Here is a 27,258-nt window from a genome sequence, read left to right on the forward strand (position 1 = left end):
GTGAAGCTAACGAACCACCACTCTGGTTAAGGAGACAACATTTTCTGTTGTCATAAGCAGTTAGCTTATCAGCCAATCCACAAAATCCAGTCTATCAACTAATTATACAACCAAATAATTTCACTCATCATTCTCAGACCACTAGAGCTCTGCACAACCCCTTTCTTGCATACTAAATTCTATTCTCGACGGTTTTGATCTTTCTGCAACTTCACCCTTTCATATCGCTACACATCCTCCGTGGCATAAGCAACTTCCGAATGTCAACACTTCCCTTTGCTCTTTCAATAAACATGATACTCCTAAAGCTATAATTAAACAATTGTTCCTAGACATACTTAATCGAAATCAGTTTCATAAAGTTCTTTATACAAGTGCCTCTAAAAATGATGTAGGGGTGAATAGTGCTGTTGTGTTCTCTTTCAGCACTACAAAACTAATCAAACTTCCTGCCGTTTGTAGTGTATACACTGCAGAACTATACGGTATCGTCGAGGCTTTTCGTATGTTGGAACCAACTGATCCATCGCAATGTAGCGATTTGTACAGACTCCTTATCATCAATATAAGTAATCAAAATCATGTTCTCAGATCATCCTCTGGTAAATTTAATTAATAAACTTACGGATCATGGAGTAATTGTCACTATTGTCTGGGTACCTTCACATGTAGGAGTTGTAGGAAATGAGGCTGCAGATGTAGACGCAAAAGAAGCTTCTACTTTGGATATACCTATATCAAATATCCAGTTGCATAATGATATTAAAAAAATGTTTAAAAAGCGTATATATGACAAATGGCAAGCTAATTGTAACACAACTCCGAGTCACTTGCACGATATACAACCAGTTATACCTTCCTTAGAGCTACCACCTAGGCCCAAAAGACACAAGGTTATTCTAAGAAGATTAAGACTTGGACATACTCGTCTTACACATGGCTTTCTAATGGCATCTACTGATCCACCTTCATGCGGCCATTGCAGCAGTCTCTTAATAGTCAGACATTTTCTTATAGAATGTCCGCATCTTTCTGCTAAAAGAAAACAACACCAGTTAAGAGATAATATTAAAGAAATTTGTAAACCTGTTTAAATATTTAAAAGACATCCAAGTGAAATGAAATCGTAGGCTTCCACGGCCAGAGTCAGAATTAAAAAAAAAAAAAAAAAAAAAAAAAAAAAAATGCATCTTTGATGCTCTTGAATCCGAGTTTTGACGGAACGACCAGTTTCGCCAATATACACTTGTCCACATGAACAAGGAATAGAATAGACACCACAGGAAGATAGGGGCGGCAATGGGTCCTTAGGAGAGGGTAGATATTGTGAGATTTTCTTGGGTGGTCGAAAAGTAGTCCTGATACCTTCTTTGCGAAGAATTTTGCCAATCCTATCAGTGACACTTCGAATATACGGAAGAAAAGCCACAGGATTATTACCCGAAGATTCTGAATTTGTCGTCCTAGGGTGTAAAGGGGGATGTCGGTGTGTAATATTTTGAATTGTGGACTTGGAGTAACCGTTGGCGACAAGGGTTTTTTGCAGATGGCCAAGTTCTTCTCTAAGGTTGTCAGGTTCAGAAATCGAAATGGCCCGATGAATGAGAGAGTTGATCACAGAATTCTTTTGGGCAGGATGGTGGTGTGATGAAGCATGTAGGTAACGATTCGTGTGAGTCTTTTTTCTATAAACAGAGTGACCCAATCGGCCATTGGGCTTGGAGGTGACTAACACATCGAGAAAGGGAAGGGACCGATTATTTTCTACTTCCATTGTGAATTTTATACTCGGATGTTGTGAGTTAAGATGATCTAGGAAGGGAGAAAGGGTATGTTGACCATGGGGCCAGATGATAAATGTATCATTAACGTAGCGGAACCAGACTTTTGGTTTTAAGGTGTAAGATTCTAGGGCTAAAGACTCAAAGGCTTCCATGAAAATGTCAGCAATGACAGGGGAAAGGGGAGAACCCATTGGTGTTCCAGATATTTGTTTGTAGAAATTGCCTCTAAAAGAAAAATATGTTAAAAGGAGGCATTTTTCCGCAAGATCTGCCAAAACCAAAGACTTGTTATCATTGGTCAAGTGATCTCGCAGAACAACTAGAGAGTCATGTATGGGGATATTGGTAAATAGGGATGATACATCGAAACTGACGAGAATGTCTTGGGGATCGACCGTGAGGGAGGAGATTAAGGTGATGAAATGTGTGGAATTTCGGACATAAGAAGAGGTACGACCAGTATAGGTCTTAAACTGATTCGACAAGTACTTTGCGAGTTTGTAGGTAGGAGAGTTAATCGTAGTCACAATGGGACGAAGAGGTACGTTGTCTTTATGGATTTTGGGAAGACCGTAAATTCTGGGGCAGATGGAGTTTTTCGGAACTATGGACTTCTTAACATCATCGGAAAGATCGGATTGTTTGATGGCATGGGAAATTTCGCGTTCGACTCTAGGAGTGGGGTCTCGAGAAATTGTATTATAACAGGATGTATCGCTAAGTAAGTCGTTTACTTTCTCTATGTAGGAAGGAGTATCCAGGATGACTGTGGCATTACCTTTGTTTGCAGGAAGGATTATTATCTCAGAAAGAGAACGGAGATTTTTGAGAGCTATGAATTCCTCACGAGATATATTGGAAGTAGGGATTTTGGCTTTATCAAGACATTTAGCGACGTCAAAGCGGATACGGTCGGCTGGAATTTTGGGAATTGTGCGGAGTGCCGCTTCCACATTTGAAACTATTTCTTCGGTAGGAATTCTGGAAGGAGTGATAGCGAAATTAAGACCTTTAGATAGAAGACTGCTTTCTGCACTTGTTAATTGGCGAGAAGAAAGATTAACGACGGTGTTAGTAAGAGGTGAATGAGAAGTAGAAGTGGTGGAATGTGATTTTTTCTTAGATACAAGGGATTGGAATTTCTTTTTGTGAGTTTCGTTGCTTAGAAGAAGGATTTTATCGGCTTGATGATAGGAAATGCGGTCTAAAAGTGACCAATCATCGACACTAAGAATACTGAAGAGTTCAAGATGCAGCTTAAAAAGTTTTTGGGATTGAAAATTAAGGGTTTTTCGAATATGTTGAATCCGTTCACGAAGTAGAGATAGGCTGGCTCGATGTAGAATTCGGGAAGAAGATGAAGAGGAAATGTGATGTTTTAGAACAAGAAAATTGGGAACCAAGTTATTATCACGACATCTAGAGAGGAAGGTGAGCGAAGAAAGTAGAGATGAAACTTTAGAGCGAAGATTGGAGAACTCTGAGGTTTTGCGGAATATAACCTCCCCGTAGAGGTTGGTCAAATGAAATCGTAGGCTTCCACGGCCAGAGTCAGAATTATAGTTTATTCGTCTTCCGGGTTTGGACCGTGTCATTTGTGAGTGACCCAAAAGTGGGTTCATCTCGACGTTTCGCTACAATTGTATGTAGCTTCTTCAGGAGAACAAAAAAAAAAGAAAACAAGACAGGAAGATGGGTAGTTAGCAACGGTAACTCAGTTACTCAACGCAACCAGAGGCGAATACTAACTACCAAGAGTAGTAGTGTGTTCTTTTTCTTTTTTGTTCTCCTGAAGAAGCTACATACAATTGTAGCGAAACGTCGAGATGAACCCACTTTTGGGTCACTCACAAATGACACGGTCCAAACCCGGAGGACGAATAAACTATAAGACATCCAAGTGCTTAGTAAACTCTAAAGTTTAATAATTATGTGGTAACGGTTAAATTTGTAAAAAATAAGTACTGTATATTGTCAAATGTAAAATTGTTTATACTTTATATTGTATTATACTGTCATCGTGTCAATGACATCGTAGTCGAGACACGTTAATTAAAATAAAAGAAAAAAAAATTCTCGTCCAAAATTTTGCAGACCAATGTAACGAAACCTCATTAACTAGAGATTTAGTCAATCTTCATTAAGCTCCAAACGAAAACCCTCATCAACTTCATGAAAAAGTTATGAGTCTTTTAAATACTATTTCAAATCATATTGTGAATTTATATTTCAAATCATAAGTTAACAGAAGTGAAAAAGAATTTTTCCAACAACAAGCTCTAACCACATTTTTGGCAGGCCGAGAACCCCTAGGATCAAAAATTCGATCCATGAGATCACCGAATCTCGCTCTTGCTATCCAATATATTCAGGAAGAAAATAACATTAGATATCTCAAAAAAACTCATAATTATTCCTTATCATCTGCTAATAAACCATGTCGCACCACCAAAAAACTACCCGTTTTAAGAGGTTTGCGTAGGTTGGATTCGGTTTTATTTGCTTTTATTTTATACAGAATACAGTATTACATTTACTTAAATATTATTATATGCAATAATAACAAACTTGCAATATCAACACAGAGTTCGGTTCTGCATCGATAACTATAATGTTGTACTCAATGTGGGCTCCGAATATTTTTAACATTAACAAAGTTTAATGTAAGTTATAAATTGTGAATCTTAGTGATATATTGGAATAAACTGTAAGTGTACAAACTCTTTACATAATATCCAGTTAAATTAGCATTCAAATCAGCAAATTGCAATTATTTGTTATTGTTGTCAATAAACAAATCCAGTTTTACCAGCAAATAACCGCTTTTAGTAAAGACCGATATACCTGTTTTAGCAGGTGTACAGAGTCGGACTTACTTTTCATAAACGTTTATCGAAATGAATTTAAACATGGAATCACACAACAGTTCTACAATACAAGACCATCAAAAACAAATAAACACATCACAGTTATACTCATCGGCAGCGTCGAGAGTGCAATTTCCTTTAAAGTCCCAAGCAATTATCTTTAGTGCCTTAGAAAACACCAAACTTCAAGACTACCTTCTCCCACTTGGAAATATAATTCAACCGAAGAATATAATCTTCTCTTCTAGATTGTCTAATAATCGCATATGTATGTATTTATCCAATAAACAAATAGTGGACGATTTTATGAATAATCATGGTCAAATAGAAATACAAGGTGAAATTGTCAGAGCAAGAAGGTTAGTTACACCAGCGGAACGACTTGTGCTCTCCGGCGTGTGTCCTTCAATACCGCACGACTTGCTTATCAATGAGTTACAAAAAATCGGCATAGTTCCTGTCTCCCCCATGACCTTTCTCAAAATAAGTGCTTCTATGCCTGAATACAATCACATCCTTAGTTTTCGAAGACAAATCTATATCAGTCCACACAATCTAACACTACCAGAGTCATTTACTCTTGTTTTTGACAACACATATAGAATATTCATTTCTCAAGACAGTTTAGTTTGCTTTAGATGCAAGAAGTTAGGACACATCGCTTCACAGTGCTCCGAACCACTAGCTCAACTAAACCCCAACCAAAACAATGAAGCATCGGTATCCAGCGCAACAAATATATCCTTGCAAGCATCCAATGACATAAACCCTTCTCAGTGTGAACAAATGTCTATTTCTAATATCCCGGAGATACCGAACAAAGTAGATGCATCAAATAAGGACAGTCACATAATTAATCAACCAAAAATAAACTTTGATGAAATTATTTCACCTGAAGCAGATCCATCTTCAAAAGAATGTAACATTTTTCCACCACCTAAAGTCCAAGCAAAATCTAAAAAAGCTAAAATTAGTTCAGCAAGCACTTCTGAATGCTCATTTTCTCTCTTACTTGACCCTGCTAAAAACTTCATAGAAAATCACCCTCTACCTTTCCCTCTAAACGTTGATCAACTTAACATGCTCCTAATGAATATCACGGGGTCAACAGATCCTATAACCACAATTAAAGAATATACCACAGACCTATCAGCTTTGTCCCATATGCTCAGTCAAGTTTATCCCCATTTAAAGGAAAGATCCATAAAACGTAAATTCACGTCCATAAGGAAAAAAATCTATAATTATCTTAACAGTGAGACATCGGAAGCGGAAAGTGACACATCTCAGTTAAGTCAACATTAAATTCAAGTCTCTACTTCAGTGGAATATTGATGGTTTTTTCCATCGCCTTGCTATGCTCCATCATCTAATTGGTGAACAATCTCCTGATGTAATATGCCTACAGGAAACTAATCTGAATCCCCCAAAAAAATATAACTCCAACCAATATGACTGTTTTCGCAAAGACAGGATAACAAATAATAATTTTTCTTCAGGTGGAGTAGCCACATTAGTAAAAAAATCACTATCGGCGAAAGAATTTCCAGTGACTACAAATCTGGAAGTTGTAGTCGTGGAAATACAATCATCAAACAGGTATTTTATTTGCAACGTTTACTTACCCTCCAGTCGCCAAGTAACGTACAACGATTTAAAGGAGTTATTCAATCAAATACCATCCTCTCGCATCATCGTGGGAGATTTTAATAGCCATAATATTATTTGGGGCTCCTCTTATTCAAATGCTAGAGGAAAAATTGTCGAAAATATAATTTCAGATTTTCAATTGAATTTTCTTCGACCAATTTCTATCTTATATTAATTCTCTTCATAGTCATATTGAATTTACAATAGAAACAGAACAAAATCAATCCATAAATTTTTTAGATTTAAAAATTACCAGACTTAAAAACAAACATGACTTCTCCATATTTCATAAACCTACCCATACTGACACGACTATTCACAATTCATCATCCCATCCCACACAACATAAACTGGCAGCCTATCATAGTATGTTACATAGATTAACAGCAATTCCTATGTCAAAATACAATTTTGAGACAGAATTAAATATCATTAAACAAATAGCAGTAAACAATGGATACAACGAACAAACAATTAATAAAATGTTAAAGCAAAAACTACACAAGAAAGCCCTGAACTTAGTATTTCCACCACCACAGAAAAAAACCAGTACCTTCTGCTCGATTACATATACAGGCAAAATATCAACAAAAATAGCCAAACACATAAAAAAGAAAGGAATAACACCAGCTTTCAGAACAAATAATAACCTAGGCAAATATATTAAAAACAATAAGAGCCAACATAAAAAACACTTACACAGTGGGGTGTACAAACTTAAATGTGGCGACTGCCCAAAAACTTACATTGGTCAAACAGGTAGAAATTTTAATAAACGAATAGCAGAACATAAAAGGGCTTTCAATAATAGAAAAACAGATTCTACATACGCACTTCACCTTCTAGATCATAATCATTCTTTTGATGACGAATTTAAAATCCTACACATTCAAAATAAAGGCCTTAAGCTATCTTTGTTAGAATCTATGGAGATCAACAAATTAAAAAACACAGATATAATTCTGAATGACCAGCTTGAGACAAACAGTTCTCCCCTCCTCAACTTATTTCATTAGAGACTATAAAGTGTAAACCCATGCCAAAAACAGATCACTTGAGAAAGGCAATCAGCCGAAACAGCTGTAGTGATAATAATTTAAAATAAAAATTTGTGGAAGTTTTGAAAACAAAGTTTTCAGTGTTTTATTGTTACAGACAATTTAAATGATCCATTAGATCTACCTTTCACTTTTGAAGAACTGGAAAATGCTTTATCCGAATTAAAAAATACTAGCCCGGGCCTAGACGATATCCCGGCAATATTTCTAAAACATCTTCCTTACTCAGCAAAATTATTTATTCTTCAACTTTTTAACTTAATTTGGCAAAATAATAAATTTCCATCAATTTGGTCTAAAGCTATTATATTACCTTTTTTAAAACCTCAAAAATCAATCCTAGAACCTGACTCATACAGACCAATCAGCTTAACATGTTCTATGAGCAAATTGATGGAAAAAATGGTAAATCTTAGATTAACGTGGACATTAGAATTATCAAATCGTTTAGTTCCGGAACAAAACGGTTTCAGACAAAATCGTTCGGGCATTGACAATATTTTTGATCTAGAATCTGACATTCATGAAGCGCTAGCAACCAAACAACATTGTATTGCAATATTTTTCGACTTGAAAAGGGCATTTAATACTTGTTGGAAATTCAATATTCTGAAAGAACTACATTCATGGAATATTCGTGGAAATTGTCTGAAATTTATTAAAAACTTTCTACAGAACCGATCTTTTTGCGTAAGAGTACATAATACTTACTCAGAGGAGAAAAGTGAAGAAAATGGAACACCCCAAGGATCAGTCCTAAGCCCTACTTTATTCTTAGTGGCAATAAATAATATTATTAACAACCTTACTAAACCTCTAAAGGCTCGACTTTTCGCAGATGACCTTGTTGTCTATATCAAAGGAAATAACACCGAATCAATGACAAACGCTTTGCAATGTTTTCTAAACCAATTAGAACAATGGTCTCTAACGACCGGATTCAAATTTTCAGTAACAAAAACATCAGGTATACTCTTCTCCAAAAAGGTCTCATCAATGCCCCCTACATTAAAATTATACAACACTACGCTACCATTTAAACCAATGGCAAAGTTCTTAGGTATGTGGTTTGATCAAAAACTTACTTGGCAAGAACATATAAAACAAACAGTTTTAACATGTCATAAAAGACTGAATCTAATGAAAACATTGGCAAACCGAAATTGGGGATCAGATCAGGAAACTCTGTTGAGAATATATAAAATACTAATTAGATCTAAATTAGATTATGGATCAATTGCATATGCATCTGCTTCAAAAACACTACTTAAAAAACTTGACAGCATACACAACGCTGGTATTAGAATTGCACTCGGAGCCTTCCGGACAACTCCCTCCGAAAGCATACTGAGCGAAGCCGGCGAACCACCTCTAAATTACCGAAGAATGTACTTAGCTCTAGCGCATGCTACATCTATAGCCTCAAATATAAAAAAACCCCTCTACTGTAATACTTTTAGTAACAAATATATTAATTATTACAATAATAAGCCCCGTGCTCCCAAACCTTATTACGAGAGAATCCGATTATATAGCTCCAGACTGAACATTCAATTCCCAACAGTATTTCAAACGAATACCAATAACTATCTACCTTGGACTATTGAACAGCCCAAAGTCATTACAGCGTTAAGCATATATAATAAACATGAAACTAGTCCTATTATTTTTAAAGTTAAACTAAATTCAATCCTAGATCAACAATACAATGAGTGGATTAAAATTTATACAGATGCATCCAAAGGGGAACTTGGCGTTGGAGTAGCAGTGGTAACCCCAAATGACACTTTTCAATTTAAACTTCCTCTAAATTCAAGCATCTATACTGCAGAACTATTTGGTTTGCTCAAAGCCATCAAGCAAGTAAATATTAAAAACATCCCTTGTTGTCTAGTCCTTTCTGACTCTCTCAGCGCAGTCAAAGCTATGCAAAATGTATACCCTAAACACCCCATTGAGAAAATTATCAGGGCCGAATTAATGAAAGCTCAAGAAAATTTCAGAAGAGTCCACTTCCTATGGATACCATCTCATATAGGCATAGAAGGGAATGAAGAAGCAGATACTAGTGCGCGTAACGCTATCACCAGTGACGTATCAGAAACAGAGTGTCGGAGTATCGCAGGCGATCTAAAAGTTTATTTCAAAAATAAGGTGTTAAGTGCGTGGAATCGGGAGTGGAGTGACTCTAGTTCGAAACTCAGAACCATCAAAAGTGATATTTTTTCATGGAAGTGCACAGCCAGAAGTAGAAGATGCCAAACTATTATTACACGTCTACGGCTTGGACACTGTAGGTATACTCATGCCTATCTCTTCTCAAATAGTGAACCACCAAAATGCGAAGCATGCAATACAGTAGACAGTATAAAGCACTTCTTGATAGACTGTCCTAAATATGTAAATCAAAGACAGTCTTACAATTTGCCAAATAACCTGAAAGCACTACTCAACAAAAGTTTAGTTCCGGACAATTTATTAGGTTACTTAAAATGTATAAATATGTTACACAAAATTTAACTTAATTAATTGTTACAAATGTTCAATTGTTCACAAATTGTAATTAATTGTTACAATGATTGACTGTTACAAACGTTAATTTAATATTATTACAAATGTTACAGGAGTGTCGCTAATAACCTTTGGGTGGATGCGACTTTGTTTCTTTAAATAAAAAAAAAAAAAAAAAAATATCAACACAATTACATGACATTAATGGCCTACTTCATACTGTCTCTTTTTCGTGGCCTACCACCACTACGCCTTTCATCCAACAAATTGTTCTAATAGGTAAAGGCAATCTCTGACATACTCCCACCTGAGGAATATTCTGATAAAGTAAAATATTGCTCACAAAATCTAAAGAGACATACTACAAAACCATTATACAAAAAATTAAAAATTGCTAATAAGTATACAGTTTTTGACAATCACTACTCCAAATAACGTTTAGGCATTTTAGAAGCCCGTCCCGTACGTGTGATTTTCACTTCAGAAACCTTTGCACTATTTGTCGGAATACTGACTTTAAACACTCCCGCACTCTCACAGTATTCGTCTTCGGAACTGGAGTCTCTTGCAGCCAACTCAGGAACATGTGGGGTACCATTTAATTCACTGTCATCCTTCATTAACGTCTTCACATCATTCTGAAGCTCGAACTCAGGAACAGTACAACACTCTAGTGGGTAAAGACGCTGGACAGGTCTCAATAAATATCCCTTAGCTGTCTTAACTTTGCACAGTCGAACACTTCCATCTTTACCGGGAAAAAGTTCAACAACTCGTCCCATAGGCCAATCTAAACGTTTACTGCCATCGTTGCCGACAAGCACAATTTCATTAAGAGAGATCTGGCGGTGAGTTTTATTCGCGCAAACCAGTTTTAACTGTCCAAGATATTCCTAACGGAATCGCTTACGAAGTTCCTCTCGCAAAGTCTGAACCCGACGCACTTTCCGACACAATAAAGCATTGTCTATAGCATCACAATCTGGTAGCCCGCAGTCCACCTGATCCCGCAAAAAATCTCTGGCGTCAAGGCAACTAACTCTTGAGGATCCTCCGATAAATACGTTAATGGTCGCGAATTAATTATTGCCTCACACTCACATAACAAGGTTAGCAAAGTCTCATAGTCCAAACTGGCACGACCTAGTGTTTTTCTCAACAATTGTTTCATAACACCAATGAGACGCTCCCAGAATCCTCCCCACCAAGCTGCTGTAGGTGGATTAAAATGCCAACGAATACGTTGCATAGACATCTCACGAGTAATAACGTCCCAGTCCAGACATGATAAGGTATTTTCAGCACCCACAAAACTCGTACCGTTATCACTATAAATCGTTTTCGGCCTACCACGACGAGACACGAACCGTCGTAAGGCCTGAAGAAAATTAGAAGTTGATAGCGAACAACAGAGTTCTAGATGAACCGCCCTGAAAATCGCACACGTGAACATACATATCCAAACTTTTTCACCGGTCTTAAGGAACAGCGGTCCCGCAAAGTCAATACCGGTTACTTCAAATGCTACAGCGTCACGCATTCTGTTAGCCGGTAAAGGAGGAGTATGAACTGCTAGATGCTTTCCAATGTACCTCTGGCACAATACACACTTGGAGATAACGGATCTTACACTACGCCTTCCTGAGAGAATCCAAAACTTTTCTCGCAGCAAACTTAAAGTACCTTGGATCCCAACACGACAAGACTTTAAGTGATAATGCCTAATTAACTTAATGGTTACCTCATGTTTAGATGGCAGTACGACTGGAAAACGGTAATACTGTGTATCTTCTCTGTTACAAACTCTAGATCTCAATCTAATCAAACCCCCTTCTTCATAAAATGGGTCAAGATGAATAATCCTTTTATCATCCACACCTGAGAAGCTTTCCTGCTGCACTTTTGTCAAAATAAATTTCTCTGCAGCTTCAAACTCTTCAGAGGTCAACTCGCCTTTATACTTCTGGTCACCTTTGCGACAATTTTTTACAAAACGTTGAATCCAATCCACCATTCGTACCATCTTACTATACTGTGAAAAGTAGCTAAAATGTCAGTCACACGAATTATAAACATTAACAAGAGATGTCACCAAAGTCTTCCTACGCACGGCATTAACTTCTTCTTCATCACAAGTAGCCGCACTAGATGGCCACTTATCACGGCTTTCATATAACCACTTCGGCCCCTCCCACCATCTTGACTGAAACAAATGTCTAGAAGTGCACCCTCGTGATGGCAAGTCTGCAGGATTTACCGCTCCTTGTAGGTGATGCCAGCTTTCCATTGAAGTTAAGCTACGAATTTCTTTAACTCTGTTCCATACAAAAACTCCCCATTCTTCTTGGCGTTGTATCCAGGAAATAACAGTGCTTGAGTCACTCCAAAAAAAGGATTCTATATTTCCGGGCAAGTTCTCTGCAACCTGAACATACAAACGGGCACCTATAGTTGCAGCTAGCAGCTCCAGATGTGGAATAGTCATTTTTGAGGTAGATTTCTTAATTGGAGCCAATCTAGCTCTCGAGGCCAATAGAAATACAAATACTTTACCAGAATAACTCACTCGCAAAAAGATGGCACAAGCATAGGCCAGTTGGCTTGCATCACAAAAAATATGGATACTTAAATTTTGTAATGTCTCACCATTCATGTGTACCCATCGAGGCAATTCAATCTTCTCAAGATAAGGTAAATCTTTCAACCAAATTTTAAACTCTTCATAGATGACTTCATCCAGTGGTTCGTCCCATGCCAAGCTCTTCTCCCACAACTTTTGCAACATGAGTTTGGGCACTAATAGAGCTGGACATAAATATCCAATAGGATCAAACACTTTCTGGGCTATAGAAAGGATTCTACGTTTAGTCACTACCATATTTTCTAAGTCAGTGTCCTCTCTTAAGAATTTCAAATTAACTGTCAAAACATCTCATACAGGATGCCAGTTCATACCAAGAACAGGACATATCTCTTCAGTTCCACTAACTTCAGCATTTCTTGTACGCTCCCACCCTCTTAGTTCAAACTGTCCCTCTGCCATAATTGCTACAGACTCTGTAATAAACCTTGACACCATTTCTTCATCAGGTAAGCTTGTAACACAGTTGTCCACATAGAAGCTTTGACTTAACCTCTTCACAACATCTAAAGTATACAATGATTCTGATTTAGAGCCCTTTTCCAGGTATCTTGCTAAGTGGTACTCTAGTGTCATCCCTAATAAAAATGGACTACTCTTAACACCGAATACCACACGTTTATGACGAAAAACTACTGTCTGACCTTCTGTGTCAACCCATAAAAATTTGAGGAAATCACAGTCCCTTTCATGCACACCTATTTGTTGAAATGCTCTTTTAACATCAGAAATCACTCCTATTTTGTTTTCTCTAAACCTTACAAACATTGAAGGAATTAACTGAATTAGATTTGGACCTTTCTCTAAACAGTGGTTAAGTGAAGGTTTATTCTTTGAATGTGCAGATGCATCAAACACTGGACGTACCTTGGTAGTACTTTCTTCCTTTACTACTGGGCGGTGAGGTAAAAAATGTCCTAGACTGTTATCAACATCATTTAACTTTCCAACTAGCTCAATTATACCCTCAGCTTGCCAGTCAGCAAAAACATCATCATACCTTTTAAAAAGACCATCACGTTTCAGCTTTTGAAGAGTGGAATTTAGTCTTTTTTCCGACAACTCACAATTACTGGGGAGAGGAGGGTGCCCATCCAACCAAGGAAGACGAATCTCTTAGCGGCCCATCTTATCTACACTAGTATATATATTTAGGGATTCTACAGTATTCACTGCCTTCCCTCGCTCAACCGTTTCCATCTCTCTCTGTTGTTCCATTCTCCATCGTTTAGTCCTCTCTTACTCATGGCGTCGTCTACTTCGTTCCTCCAGGATTTTCGGGGCCGTCCTCTTTTCCTCCTTCCTATGGGGCTCCATTCGGTTATTCTTTTTATCCATCTGCTGTCGCTAGCTCTTCTTACATGTCCATACCACTTTAGTCTTTTTTGTTCTATATATGTTAGTATGTCTGTTTCTATTGATATCTACACTAGTCTGCATAAAAAAATCTCTAGCAGCTAAAGCAGCCTCCTCTTTGGTATATCTATCTGTAGGCTCTTTAATACCAATTGCTTCCCAAAACTCCCAAAGCTCACTTAAGGAAGAATCCTTTATGAGAAGATTCAATGTGGACATGACAACATCAGAATGTTTACTACTGGTAGGTATTTTTCCCATAAGTGTCCATCCAATGAGAGTTTCTATAGCTACTAGCCCACAATCTAGCTTATGACGACCCCCTGTATACAAATAACCAGCGACATCTGCTCCCAGCAACAGTTCAATTGGTCCAGGTTGGAGATCATCAGATAAATCAATATTAAGGAGCTTGTTCCCTCCATGGACCATGAAATACTGGAGCCACATCACTACAAATTGTTAGTTGATCTAAGGCCTCAACAGAATATGTAGAGTTCTTACCCTGTATTGTGACTTCATAACAGTTATGAGAGTTTGCAACTTCTGACCCTCCAAACAGACAATGAACAATTTTTTTCTGTCGTTTAACTGGATAACCTAATTTTAAAGCTGTGTCCTTTAATATATATGATCTTTGTGACCCACTATCAATTAAGGCGCGAACAACTCTACTATTACCAAAGATACCAGTTAAAGTGACTCTCAACGTTTGCAAAAATACATGACCTTTAGTTTGGTTACTCAAAGCCTGGTCGTTTATGACATCCTTAGAAGACATGTTCTCATTTTGACTATTACTATGCTTATCTTGACTTATTGTTAAATTAGGACACATCAAGACTACATGAGCTTGGCTACAGATAACACATCTTAGCCTTGTTTTACATCTTTTTGTCTGATGTCCCACTTTTAGACATCTAAAACAAGCCTTCTTCCCAATGAGAACATCCCTTTTTTGAACAAATGTCATTTTTTGTGCCTTAAAGCAATCTTCACTACCATGTGTACCTGAACAAAAGACACAAGCTGAAATTTCACAATTAATTAAATTAGCAGCAGTTGGAAAACCTGATGATCTCTTTACACTAGCTTTAGAGGATGAAGCCACTTCTTCAGATAATCCAAAACCTTCAGCAGCTAAAGCAATTCTTTGTTCATTCTCTACTTCATTTCTGAGAAAAGTCATCAACAGTTTCAACCTGTTTTCTAATGTCCCATCTCTACAATCAATATTTGTGGAGCGTTGCCATACCCTAAGCAATTCCTGAGGTAAACAAGATTCGATTAATGGAAAGAGCATTGCTGAATACTTGTCAGATGTGATACCTAATGTCTCCAGTGCTCGCAGTTGAGTTTCAATGCTGTCATACAGTTTAGATATTCAACATCTTTTGTTTAGATGCAGACTTACTCAAAATGAGTTTTAGTAACTCTCTAATGTATACTTCTATCTGTAAGTCTTCTCTGCCAAACCTGCTTTGCATACTTTCCATAATTTTACTATAATTGTCAGCCATAGCTGGATAGCTCTCTACTAGTTGACGTGCTCTACTACCTGGTACTGTGGCTTGAATTAAATATTCTATCTTATCATGGCAATCAATAGAATCATCCTCATGAATCGTTTTGAATTGTGCCCAGAATGCCAACCAACCTTTGATACTGCCATCATATTTTTTAAATTCAATAGTAGGTAATCTAAATTTTCTCATACCTGTTAACTCTGGCTCATCTGTATTCTGGGACACTGCACTATGCCTGCTGGATGCTTCAGTCTTCGTTTCTTCCATCAGCTTGTTATATCTGGTTTTACACTTGGAAAACTTTCTCAAATATACATCACAACTCTCTATCTCTGCTTCTAGCTCCGTTTCAGTAGATCTTTCAAATGATAATTCAGTAATTTGGGAGTCAATTGACTGTAACTCGTTAAACTTACATTTTAACAGTTCCCATGACACTTCTATTGACTCGTAGTCTAATGATTCTGCTTTCATAAGACCTTCTAATACGTTGGCCGTACGCGTAAAAATAGCCCTTAATACTCTTCTGGTTTTTTTTCTATTTTCCAATTCTGCTGCCATAGTGGGTTTGGTTCAAAACCACCGAAACGTTCTCAATACAAATCACAAACCAAAAGAACGCGGTAAAAACTCACTATCCCAAAACTAAAAAATTCACACCGAAATCCCAAAAACCGAAATCAAAAAGTCCTGTCACGGTCGCCACAATGTCGCACCACCAAAAAACTACCCGTTTTAAGAGGTTTGCGTAGGTTGGATTCGGTTTTATTTGCTTTTATTTTATACAGAATACAGTATTACATTTACTTAAATATTATTATATGCAATAATAACAAACTTGCAATATCAACACAATTACATGACATTAATGGCCTACTTCATACTGTCTCTTTTTCGTGGCCTACCACCACTACGCCTTTCATCCAACAAATTGTTCTAATAGGTAAAGGCAATCTCTGACAAACCATCTACGATTTCACAAACACAGAGACCCAATTTAACTCGACGGCAGCCTGAGGAGCCCCAGCCCCAATACACTTACAATGGTATGCTACGTTTGGAATAAAAACGTGTCTTCGACGTGCAGTTACGTCACGTCGATGCATCGAGATGTTGTATGTTATGGTGTGAGATAGTATTTTCAGTGATTTGAAATCTGTTTCGTGGTTTTTTTTAATAAGTTGTTGTTTGTTGTATATTTGGATTTGAAAAAAAACTATTGTTAACTATCCGATAGGTGATTAAAAGTACGTGTAAATTATTATACCTATTTAAAATGCCGTCGTGTGCCGTGGCAAATTGCGGAAATTATAACCGCAAAACAAAAGGAACTGACATTAGGTATTTCAAATTTCCGGAATATAATGAACTTTCTAAAAAATGGATTATAGCTTGCCGTCGAGCAGATAACATAAATTTAAAAAATGGTAAAAAATATTTGGAATAATATAAATTAGATGTATATATAATAAATGTTGCCTTTTTAGCTACAATTTGTTCCACACATTTTGAGAATGCGTGTTTTGAGATTTGTTTCAAAAAACAATTTTTGAATTATACGCCACGAAGTAGAAACTTGAAGGAAGATGCTGTACCAACTTTAAACCTTCCTGTAAAAAGACAATTAGTTACGGATTCATTAAGATCCGAAAGATTGGCAAAAAGAAGGCGATGTAGTATTGATAATATTTTGCAACCAATTCATAATTTTACCAACAATGAGCTTAAGAGGCGACATCAGCGCGTCATCGAGACGGAAAACGCGTTCCAAGATTGCAGCTTTAATTTTGAATATTTTTTCGAGATATTAGGCACAAATATACGTGATATAGTAAGGAATGGCAGTACAGAGTCCAATTTGAGAAATATGTTAATATGTGGAAATTACTCTATAATTAAATAAAATATTACAAAAACGAGTCTGTACCGCTATTAAGAAAAACAAACAAATACACTTTCTTCAAATAAACTTTTTTATCCCATGCCTAGATTTTGTGTCACATTGCAATAACTAAAATCGGTTATCTGTAACTAGAATTCGAACTTAACTGAGTGATTAACTGAGTGATTAACCAACACAGAGAAATAGTCACCGCCATCACATTTGCACATCTACGTCTCTTTTCTGTGTAAGTGATATGCTCTGTTATCTGTATCGATACCTGTTCATGCAGTAGTGTATTATTTTCTAATATATTGGAATTCGTTAGTGTTGATTCATAGTGAAAAATATTTTAATTAAATAAATTAATTAATAATTAACAATTTATTTTAGTATTCTGTCTGAACCTTTAAGTGGCCGAAGGATAATAGATATTGGTTATTTTTTTCAACAAATTTTTAGTTCAGAAAATCATAAGCTATTCAATTGCAATATTACAAATATGGAAGTAATACAAGAAATTAAAATAGGTTTCATGTCAACTGTTATGCTAAAATTTAAAATGTGTAATGTTACACAGCAGATATATTCTGAAAATCCTCAAAATGTGACATCTAAGACATGGACATTAACTCAGCTTACACTGGGAACTGTGTCAACGGGTTTTCCACGTTGCAAGAATTATCTGTTGCCATCAACATGCCTTGTATTGCAGAAAACACGTATGGTCATTATCAAGACAATGTGACAAAACTAATTAGATCTACTAATTTCAAAGTTATGCAACAAGCTGGTCAAGAAGAAGCAAGACTAGCAACAAGTTTAGGGGAAATTGAGGAAAATGGTATTCCTTATATAACTGTAGTAGCTGACGGAGCTTGGTCTAAGCAATCATATAAAGTCAAATATAATGCTGCTTCTGGAGTTACAAGTACATTTATTGTTTTATTACTAATTTAATCAAGCGTTCATATAATGCACATGATCAATAAGATGTATACAATTTGTTACTAGTATTTAGTCTTCTAAGCTTGCATCATTGGATATCGCACTGGTAAACTTTTGTATTTAGGAGTACGGAACAAATATTGCAGTTTTTGTGAATTTCACATCAATAAAAATAATACAGTACCTACACACAACTGTGTTAAAAACTGGACTGGAACACCCAATCCAATGGAAGCAGACATTATTATAGAAAGTTTAGAAACTCTAAAATGAGATTTAAGAAATGGATTAAAATATACAACCTTGGTATGGTTGGCGATGGTGATAGATCAGTTTAGTTGGAGGTAAATGTGTAAATGTTTCAAAGAGAGGGTCATATCAGACGAGCTGTGAAGCTGCTGCAATTTCGTATAATGCTGGGCCGGACTATTACTCTATAATTACAGAAACACCCTTGAACGAACAACGAAATATTTTTACAAATAAACATATACAAAAAATGAATTAACGAAGAAAACGTTCCGCTAAACTAAATAGTGATAGAAAAGTTCGTCGTCTAATGTTGCGTAATAAAAAAAAAATATTTCTAAGTAATTAAAAAAAAACATGAACGTTTTTAGGTGATACCGAAATTTTTTTAAGGCACTTTTCACACACTTGAGTGCCATAAAGAAGACAATCAAACCATTAAAGTATATTTATTTGTCAAATTTTTTAGCCAGTCTCTCTGGATCCGCCCTTGCACTAAACTTACAGGAAAACCTTAATTACCAAATTAACGAGAATAAGTGAATTTATTGATATGTGGCAACACCAATCCAGAACCCATCGTCTCGATTCGCGAGAAGTTCCGAGTTCTCTTCTCTCCTCCTCAGACCCAGACCTTACTCGAGTCAGTTTAGTCAGTCCTTCTACGCCTGTTAAATTTATTGTGAATGTTTATGTTGCAGTTTGCGTGTATTAATTGCAGTTCACGGTATTAAAATATTCCAAGCAGTAGGTAAATATACTTAAATTTATACAAAATCATGAATAAATTTTTAACTGGGTGTAAGCGAGCATTCGATACTAGTGAAGCATCAACCAGTATACAGGCGAGAGTGGTTCCAAAAATAAAATCAAGAAAATATTCTCAAGATTACTTAAATTTTGGGTTTACGTTTACTCAAGTAAATGAAGAAGAACGGCCTCTATGTATCATTTGCTCAAAAATTTTAGCAGCAGAAAAACAAAAATCATTTTTAAAAAAACTGTGACTGTGAATGAAAAAGCTTTACTTGCCTCTTATAAAACCTCCCATCAAATAGCTAGATGTAAAAAGCCTCACACTATTAGTGAAGAGCTTATTTTGCCAGCTGTAATTCAAATTGTAGAAATTATGTTTGAAGATAATTTTGCCAAAAAAGTGGAGTCTATACCTTTATCAAATGATACTGTTGCCCGTCGAATTTGTGATATAGCTGAAGATGTACAGAATCAGCTACTCTGGAAGTTGCGCGACAAGCTGTTTTCAATTCAGCTTGATGAGGCACCAGATAACAATAAAGATGCTCATTTTATTGCCTAGGTTCGATTTTGTGATGGCATATCATTAGTAGAACTACTTTTTTGCAAACTAATAGAACTGAAAGCAACGTCGCTCGCATTATTTGCTATCTTAAACGATAAATGAAGCAAAAATAGAGTGGAAGAATTGCGTCAGAATATGTACAGATGGTGCTCATGCAATGTCCGGAAAATTTCGTAGCTCGGAGAAGCCCTGGCTTCCAAAGAAATGTCTCCTGGTCTGAATATTGTGCTAACAACGGTTGTAATAGTAGTTAATTACATAAAAATGAGACCTTTGAAAACCAGAATCTTTTCTGTACTTTGTAAAGACATGGGTGCATTACATTCAGAATTATTATTTTATTGTGAGGCAAGATGGTTATCAACGTGGGAAATTTTTACAACGTGTTTTTGAATTAAGACATGAAATCGCTATTTTTCTAGAAGAAGAAAATAGACCGGAAGCCGAGATGTTTCGAGATAGTTTATTTTTGATGAAATTGAGATATTTGGTTGGCATATTCGAGAAACTAAATATTTTGAACATTCAGCTTCAAGGAGACAATAAACATATATTTGATACGAGTGATAAAGTTAATGGTTTTTGTAAAAAATTGGAATTGTGGAGCAGAAATTTAAAGTAAAAAAACCTAGAAATGTTTGCGAAAATGTGGATGAATGTATTAAAACTTACAAGGTTGAATAACAACACGTGAATGTTGTTTTTGTAACCATTGAAAATCATTTAGCGATGCTGACTAAAAATTTTAAAAGATATTTTTTTGTCGACGACAAATTAATACGTAGTTACGAGTGGGTTAGGAATCCGTTCCAAATTACACCGGAAGGGCTCTCTACTGCCGAAGAAGAAACCTTCATTGACTTAACATCAAATGATGAAATCGAGAAACAGTTTAATAATAAATCCCTTTTTGAATTTTGGGCAGGAGTAAATGATGAGTTTTCTGCACTGAAAACCAGAGCGTTCCGTATACTATTGCCGTTTTCAACATCCTACCTTTGCGAAACAGGATTTTCTGCGGTGGCTGATTTGAAGAGCAAATATAGATCGCAGCTAAGTATAGAAAAAGAACTGAGAACGTCTATTTCTAATAATACACCCCGTTTCGATAAACTTTGCTCTACAAAACAAGCTCAAGGAAGTCACTGATTTATTACTAAACTTGTTCATAATTTAGTGTTCAGTGCTCTTTATAATTATACCTGTTATATCAGTGTTCATGTGTATTTTATTTTGTAAGAATTTTGTTTTGCTTTGATTTTAGTAAATTAGTCAATGTTGTTGATGTTTTTTTTTTCGAATAGGCTCACGCCCCCCATTAATAATACCAACGCGCCCAACAGGTTGAGAATCGCTGGCGTAAGACAACTTTTGAATCAATCAATCAAGTTTTCCAGGGCGTTGGATTGGAAGAAGAGGTCCATTAGAGTGGCCGGCCTGATTACCGGATCTTTCGCCTTTAGATTTTTTTGTAGGTACACCTAATATCAAAAATATACGCCACTCCACTCGTAGATGTAAATTGATTAATTTTATGAAATTTTATTTATAATTAATGTTTATAATAATTTATGTTTTGTGTTATTACTGATGTTCAACCAATAAATTAGCCAAAATTATCTTCAAAGTTATTTCGTAAATTAAAAAAAAATTATCACGTAGGGAAAAAAACCTTTAAAATTATGTGCCACTCGACCACACTTGCTATTTTAAAAAAACTTAGGGGTTGATGCGTGGCAGTAGGGGGTTACATTTGATTGCATGAAATGCATCATGCATGATTGCATGATGATTTTTGCATGAAAATTTGTCCCCTTCCCGATACAAATTGACGTGTTTTTTTATTTTGGAAAAACTCTCGCTTTCTGAGTTTCCCAGTTGGTAAAATTCTCGTTGGAACACACTGTATATTATTATTAAATTTATAATAGGCACTTACTCATTCTTAAGCTAAGATGTTTTATACTAATTTTCGTAAAAAAAAGTTTGTTAAAATTTATATGCTTATGTTTATGCTTTTTTGTATAATAAATAAATAATAAAATATTTTCATAAAATCTTTATGCTTTTTTTGCGTTTCTTTATGCTTTTAAATCCGATCAGAACTCTAATTATCACAATATTATGCCTTCGTCTTTGATAATGTCACGTACTGCCGACGCAATGTTACCAAATGTTCGCAGAAATTTCGAAAGACGGTGCGGCTACCATTTCTCGAATTAATATTGATGACGCGCTGATGTAGCCTCTTAAAGAAAAGGAGAATATAAACGTACCATCTTCGTAAGTTATTTGATATTATTTAGGCTTTTAAAAAAATAATTATATAAGTAATTTTATAACATTTTTAGAAATGATCAACGACAAATAGCAGAACGTCAGCAAACAATTTTTAATCTGAAAAAAAAAAGATAATTTCAAACTAACTAGCATTATAGAAGAGATAAGAGAAGAAACTGATAATGTAAAAAGTTTTTTGTTACTCAAAAAAACTCATTTGTTAGAAAAATTGTTTACTACCGGCCAGATAGAAAGGATATTACTTCCCGAAAGAAAAAAATTGCGATGGTCGCCATCCGCTGTTTCATTGCACAGTGTTAGTCTTAAAGCGTATCGATATCTTAAGTCTTTAGGTTACTCCTTGCCGGCGCTTTCTACTTTACGAAAATGGGCTTCCCCATTTTCATTAGAACCGGGTATATTAAGTGATGTTATTACGTTGATGGGTAAAAAATATCTTGAGTTCAATGTTAATGAAAAACTGTGTGTCTTCTCGCTCGATGAGATATATCTATCTAACAAAGTAGATATCGAGAAGAAGGAAGACAAGGTAATAGGACCCCATAAAAATTGTCAAGTGGTAATGGTACGAAGTCTTATTGGACAATGGAAGCAACCTGTATTTTATAATTTTGATCAACCCATGACAGAATATATATCAAAGTCTATAATTGAGAAACTTTATTCTGTTGGATTTATAGTATTTTCTGTAGTCAGTGATATGGGTACAGGAAATGCGGCACTTTGGTCAAAAATGAATATAGTCACGATAAAAATCCATATTTCTATCACCCAAGCACTGATAATTTGAAGATTTTTGTATTTGCTGATGTGCCGCACTTAATCAAACTTTTGCGAAATCACCTACTAGATCACGGTTTTTAGATTAACGATACTTTAATTGACAAAACACGTTTTGAACAATTGTTTAATATCTACAACAGAGTTGACTTTAGCTATAAACTTACAAAATTTCATTTTGATGTAAAAGGTTATCAGAGACAAAAAGTTAGACCTGCTATTCAACTTTTTTCTAATACTATTTCAAAGGCAATACAATATTGTGGACAAAAGGATTTTATGCCACCGAAAATACCTTGGAAAGAAGCTTCTAATATTGCACTTAATAAATAATTAGTTTGACTTGTTAAATTCTAGATCAAAATTTGTAGAAAATAATCCAACAAAAAAAATCATTTGATGTAGACATAGAAAATCAGAAAAAATTGTAACAGCAAGTGTCAGACATCATTAAAGTCAAGTCGTTTTACCCTGTCGTATTTCGGATTAACACCCGAAAAATAATTTAAGACTCTAGTTACTGCCACTCTGTTATGCTTTCCCTTTTCTACCTGCTTTGTGGTACCGAAGCTCCTACTGGTCGGCTGTAGTACTTGAGGATAAATCAGCGCTACCAAAATAATTTTTTTATAAATCGTAAAAAAACGCAAATTGAATGCTTTGTGATGATTATTTATTGAAAAAACTTTTATAATTTTATTTGAAATAAAATTATCTCGAGGAGTGCATACATTCCTTGCGGTCGCATACCTGGATAAGTTGATAAGGATAAGGATTAGTTGTTATATTTGCAAAAATAGTAAACAGTCTGCAGAGTCGAGGCTCTCCATTGACCGGACTCATCGGCCAATGACCGACGCGCCCTGCCACCGAGGCCCCGCCCCTCGTGTATATATTCAGAGAGCTCCGAAAAATCTCGCTATTAGTATTTAACGATCGCCGGTTTTCAATAGTTACAATGGATAACGTACAAGAAAACGATAGAACACCTAAATATAAGTTTTTATCTCCGAGTGAGCGTCGAATTGTGTTGAAAGTGAAAAATTATTTTACTTTAGAAAAAATCAACATGGAACCAATAACATCAGTACTAGCAGTTCAAAAAAGGACAAGTGCAGCTTGTGGAATTTCAGAACGGACCTTGCAAAGAGTTCGCAAAATGAGTGAGGAGGAATTAAGTAAGGAAAATAAAAGGATTCGTTTGTATCCGAAAACCCTCGACTTGCCACAAGGTATTAAAACCTCAATCAGAAATATCATTTATGACATGTACAAAGCAAAACAACATGTTACAAGAAAGACACTTATTAAAAAAATAAATGACAGAAAACTTTGTGATATGGGTTTGACCAGTTTATCAAAAGTATTAAAAACTATGGGTTTTAGATACAAAAAAACCAATAATCGTAAAGTGTTGTGCGAGCTGTACAATTTTGTTGGAAAAACGTGGAAATTTATAAGAAACTATTTAAAAAACAAGAATTCCGAATTTGCCAGACAATTTGTGTTTCTTGACGAAACATGGATTTTTGCTAAAGGAAATAATACCAAATCATCCTGGCAAGATGATTCTACCAAATGCTATTCGAGTACTAGTGCGAGTAATGGCAAAAGATATATTATATTGCATGCAGAAAATACGGAAGGTTTTATAGCCAATGCTAGTCATATTTTCTTCGACAAAAAAACTAATGATTACCACGAAAATATGGACGCCGATATTTTTGAACATTGGTTTGAGGAATAATTATTAAAAAATCTGGAAAATCCGTCATTAATAGTCTTAGACAACGCTTCGTATCACACCAGAGAGGAGGAAAAGTTTCCCACAAGCAGCTGGAAAAAAGAAGACTTAAGAAAGTGGTTGTCGGAGAAAAATATAGAACACGAACATCTAGTTTTAAAAGCTGAATTAATAAATAAGTACAAAGAACACATTACTGAGAAAAAATTTGTCGTTGACCAAATGGCACTAAAATATGGTCATGAGGTCCTAAGACTACCACCATATCACTGCCAGTACAATCCAATTGAATTGGTGTGGGGCATCACTAAAAACTACTATGATAAACATGCATGTAACAATGGCGGAAATGTATTGAGCATACTGAAAAAAAAATTAGAGTCATGTGAAATAGAACAAGTTATTGATGAAGTAAGACCTTTAATTATTCGTAATGATAAAGATTCAGATGAATCGGATAGCGAGTCAGATAGTGATGATACCTGTCCATAGATTAAGACGTAGATAGAAAAATTAACACAAAAGGGTACCAACAACCAAAAAAAATAAAACAAAAACCGCATGCAGGAGAGATCCGGAGGCACGCCGCACGACGCTGTTGAATGCAAGCACCAAAAAAATTAGATTAGCAAGTAAGGTAGATTAAGGACATGACTGGACGAATGACTGGGTATTTAGACGACGGATGAAAGGATTCGATGCTTGCTCGCTCTCGACTGCACTTGGTGCAGAAAAGGGAAAGCAAGTATCGGCACATACAACCATCATTAGATCGCCGAACAATTGCTTTGACCGGTAGTGATAAAGCCAAATGGGCTAACCTACTACTTAAATGTAAATACACGGAAATCTCCCATTGCCTGACGGGGGATACCGCGAAATAGTCGAGACCTGGCTCCAAAGACCAGGGGGCGGAGGAACGCCGGGGCTGGTTGTAAGGCAGGAGGACAACCTACCTCGGTGGGTTTGGGAAGGTGTGTGTGGGAAGTAGGAATAAGTCTTTGTTTTATATAGATATATATTTTTATAGATGTATTTATAAAATATATAAAAATAAAAATATAATACAAAATTTTGAACACCCAGTATTAAAATTGGCAAATTTTTTTATGCTTAAATAAAAATAGAGTTTAGTACACGCTGAAAAAGAATTTTTGTTTTTTCAGCATAAATATTAACCACAATATTAATTTTTGAAGTTGCATGTGTAATATGAAAAATTTTTCAAAAACTTTAAATATCTCAAAAACGGCTATTTTTTCGAGAATGGTAGCCCAATAAAAATCGATCCAGAATTTTACGTAGATTTAAAAAAAAATAACAAAAAGTACAGTTTCTATTTAAAATAAGAAACTTAATGGCGACTTCCGGTACAACCAAAAGTGCTAGAAGAATGCAAATATTTAAAAAATGAAGAATGCTTTTCATAACCCATTATTCCAAGTTTGCAGAAACCAGTGACGACCAGAACTTTGAAAACTTTTAACCAACTTTTAACGCTGACTACCTGAGGCAAATCTGAACAGACACTTTTATTACTTATGCGATAGGCTAAAACGATCCTACTATAGCACCATGCCTGTGGGAAATAGAAAGTCTTTAATTCCATTTCAAAATTGTATTCTTTTAACAAACAGGTCAATGACAGAATTATTTGATTATCTACATAAAATAGATCCTCTAGAATTTAAATATCGCCTTAGATCGTTCATATTAGGTAATAATTCAGTTGCTGTTTTTACTGAAAGTAGAAAAACAGAAGAACATGGTGAACATTGTTTATTGACTCCTTTTGAATCTAGCCATGACCAATTACAAATTGTAGATGAAAACTGTTTGACAGGAAACATGTTCATGAATGTATCAATAATTACACCTACTGACTCTAATTTTTTGACACAGAAATAAGCACTTCATACTCTTTCATCGAGCCTTTCTACCCCGAAATAAATGTATTAGAAACCAGGTCCAACAGCGAAAATTTACAGTTGCTATCAGTTTGAATGCAAAGAAACTTAACAAAGAAGCCCTAAAATATATTGCAGGATATGTTGCTTATACGTTTAAAAATATATAAATATTTAGGCTCTACCTGCGAGTTGGTCACAACAAACAAGTCCAATGAATGGTTAACTTTTATTTCAAGAGGTGGCCCTTTAAATCAGAGTGATGATTTAATGAAAACTGCAGAAGTACTGGAAACATTCAATTTAATTCATGGAACGTCGCTTTCTAAAGAAAAAAAATATTTTCATTGATAGCTGACCGTACTGTTGCCAAGCCTGGGAATGAATTAAGTATACCAAGATTATGAAGTTATTTATTGCTTTAGTCGTACCAGAAGCTACATAAGATTACGAGAAATTAATAAGCAAATTAGTTTTGAAAATTTTAAAAGAAAACTGGAAATAAAAATGTTAAAATTTACAAACCGTAAAATAAATAAATAAGTACCTACCAAGTCCACAAGGAAACAGAGTTCCTGTATTTGGCTGTATACCATATATTAAAAATTTTTGAATAAAATCCTTTATAAAAGGTATATAAAAAATTTTTTTTTGTATTTTTTGTATTTTTGGTATTTTTATATACCTTTTATAAAGGATTTTATTCAAAAAAATACCTACCAAGTATTGAAAC

At 35.5% G+C, this 27,258-nt stretch overlaps 3 protein-coding genes across 3 annotated transcripts; all 3 read right to left on the minus strand.

Moving 5' to 3' along the window:
* Nucleotides 1-10,837: 10,837 nt before the first annotated feature.
* Nucleotides 10,838-11,893, minus strand: LOC140451108 (uncharacterized). The gene has a single exon (XM_072544836.1). It carries the CDS (start codon nt 11,891-11,893, stop codon nt 10,838-10,840), a length of 1,056 nt encoding a protein of 351 aa, XP_072400937.1.
* Nucleotides 11,894-11,923: 30 nt separating this feature from the next.
* LOC140451109 (uncharacterized) lies at nt 11,924-12,748 on the minus strand. The gene has a single exon (XM_072544838.1). The coding sequence runs from the start codon at nt 12,746-12,748 to the stop codon at nt 11,924-11,926; it is 825 nt and encodes a 274-aa protein (XP_072400939.1).
* A 54-nt stretch (nt 12,749-12,802) lies between these two features.
* LOC140451110 (uncharacterized) lies at nt 12,803-15,170 on the minus strand. Its single transcript, XM_072544839.1, has 3 exons — nt 14,372-15,170; nt 13,940-14,319; nt 12,803-13,537 (listed from the first exon to the last, which is right to left on the minus strand). Exons 1-3 carry the CDS (start codon nt 15,168-15,170, stop codon nt 12,803-12,805), a joined length of 1,914 nt encoding a protein of 637 aa, XP_072400940.1.
* Nucleotides 15,171-27,258: the final 12,088 nt, after the last annotated feature.

The sequence above is a fragment of the Diabrotica undecimpunctata genome, chromosome 9 (assembly GCF_040954645.1).
Source record: "Diabrotica undecimpunctata isolate CICGRU chromosome 9, icDiaUnde3, whole genome shotgun sequence".
Classification (NCBI taxonomy): Eukaryota; Metazoa; Arthropoda; class Insecta; order Coleoptera; family Chrysomelidae; genus Diabrotica; species Diabrotica undecimpunctata.

Excerpts from the sequence above, each read along its gene's own strand:
- LOC140451110 (XM_072544839.1), bottom strand. The coding sequence starts at position 15,170 with ATGCTCTTTCCATTAATCGAATCTTGTTTACCTCAGGAATTGCTTAGG. Across the intron at positions 14,320-14,371 it reads TTATGAAGTCACAATACAGG|TGATGTGGCTCCAGTATTTC; the intron begins GTAAGAACTCTA and ends AACAATTTGTAG. Across the intron at positions 13,538-13,939 it reads ATTTTTTTATGCAGACTAGT|CTGAAACGTGATGGTCTTTT; the intron begins GTAGATATCAAT and ends ACTCTTCAAAAG.
- LOC140451109 (XM_072544838.1), bottom strand. The coding sequence starts at position 12,748 with ATGGTAGTGACTAAACGTAGAATCCTTTCTATAGCCCAGAAAGTGTTT.
- LOC140451108 (XM_072544836.1), bottom strand. The coding sequence starts at position 11,893 with ATGGTACGAATGGTGGATTGGATTCAACGTTTTGTAAAAAATTGTCGC.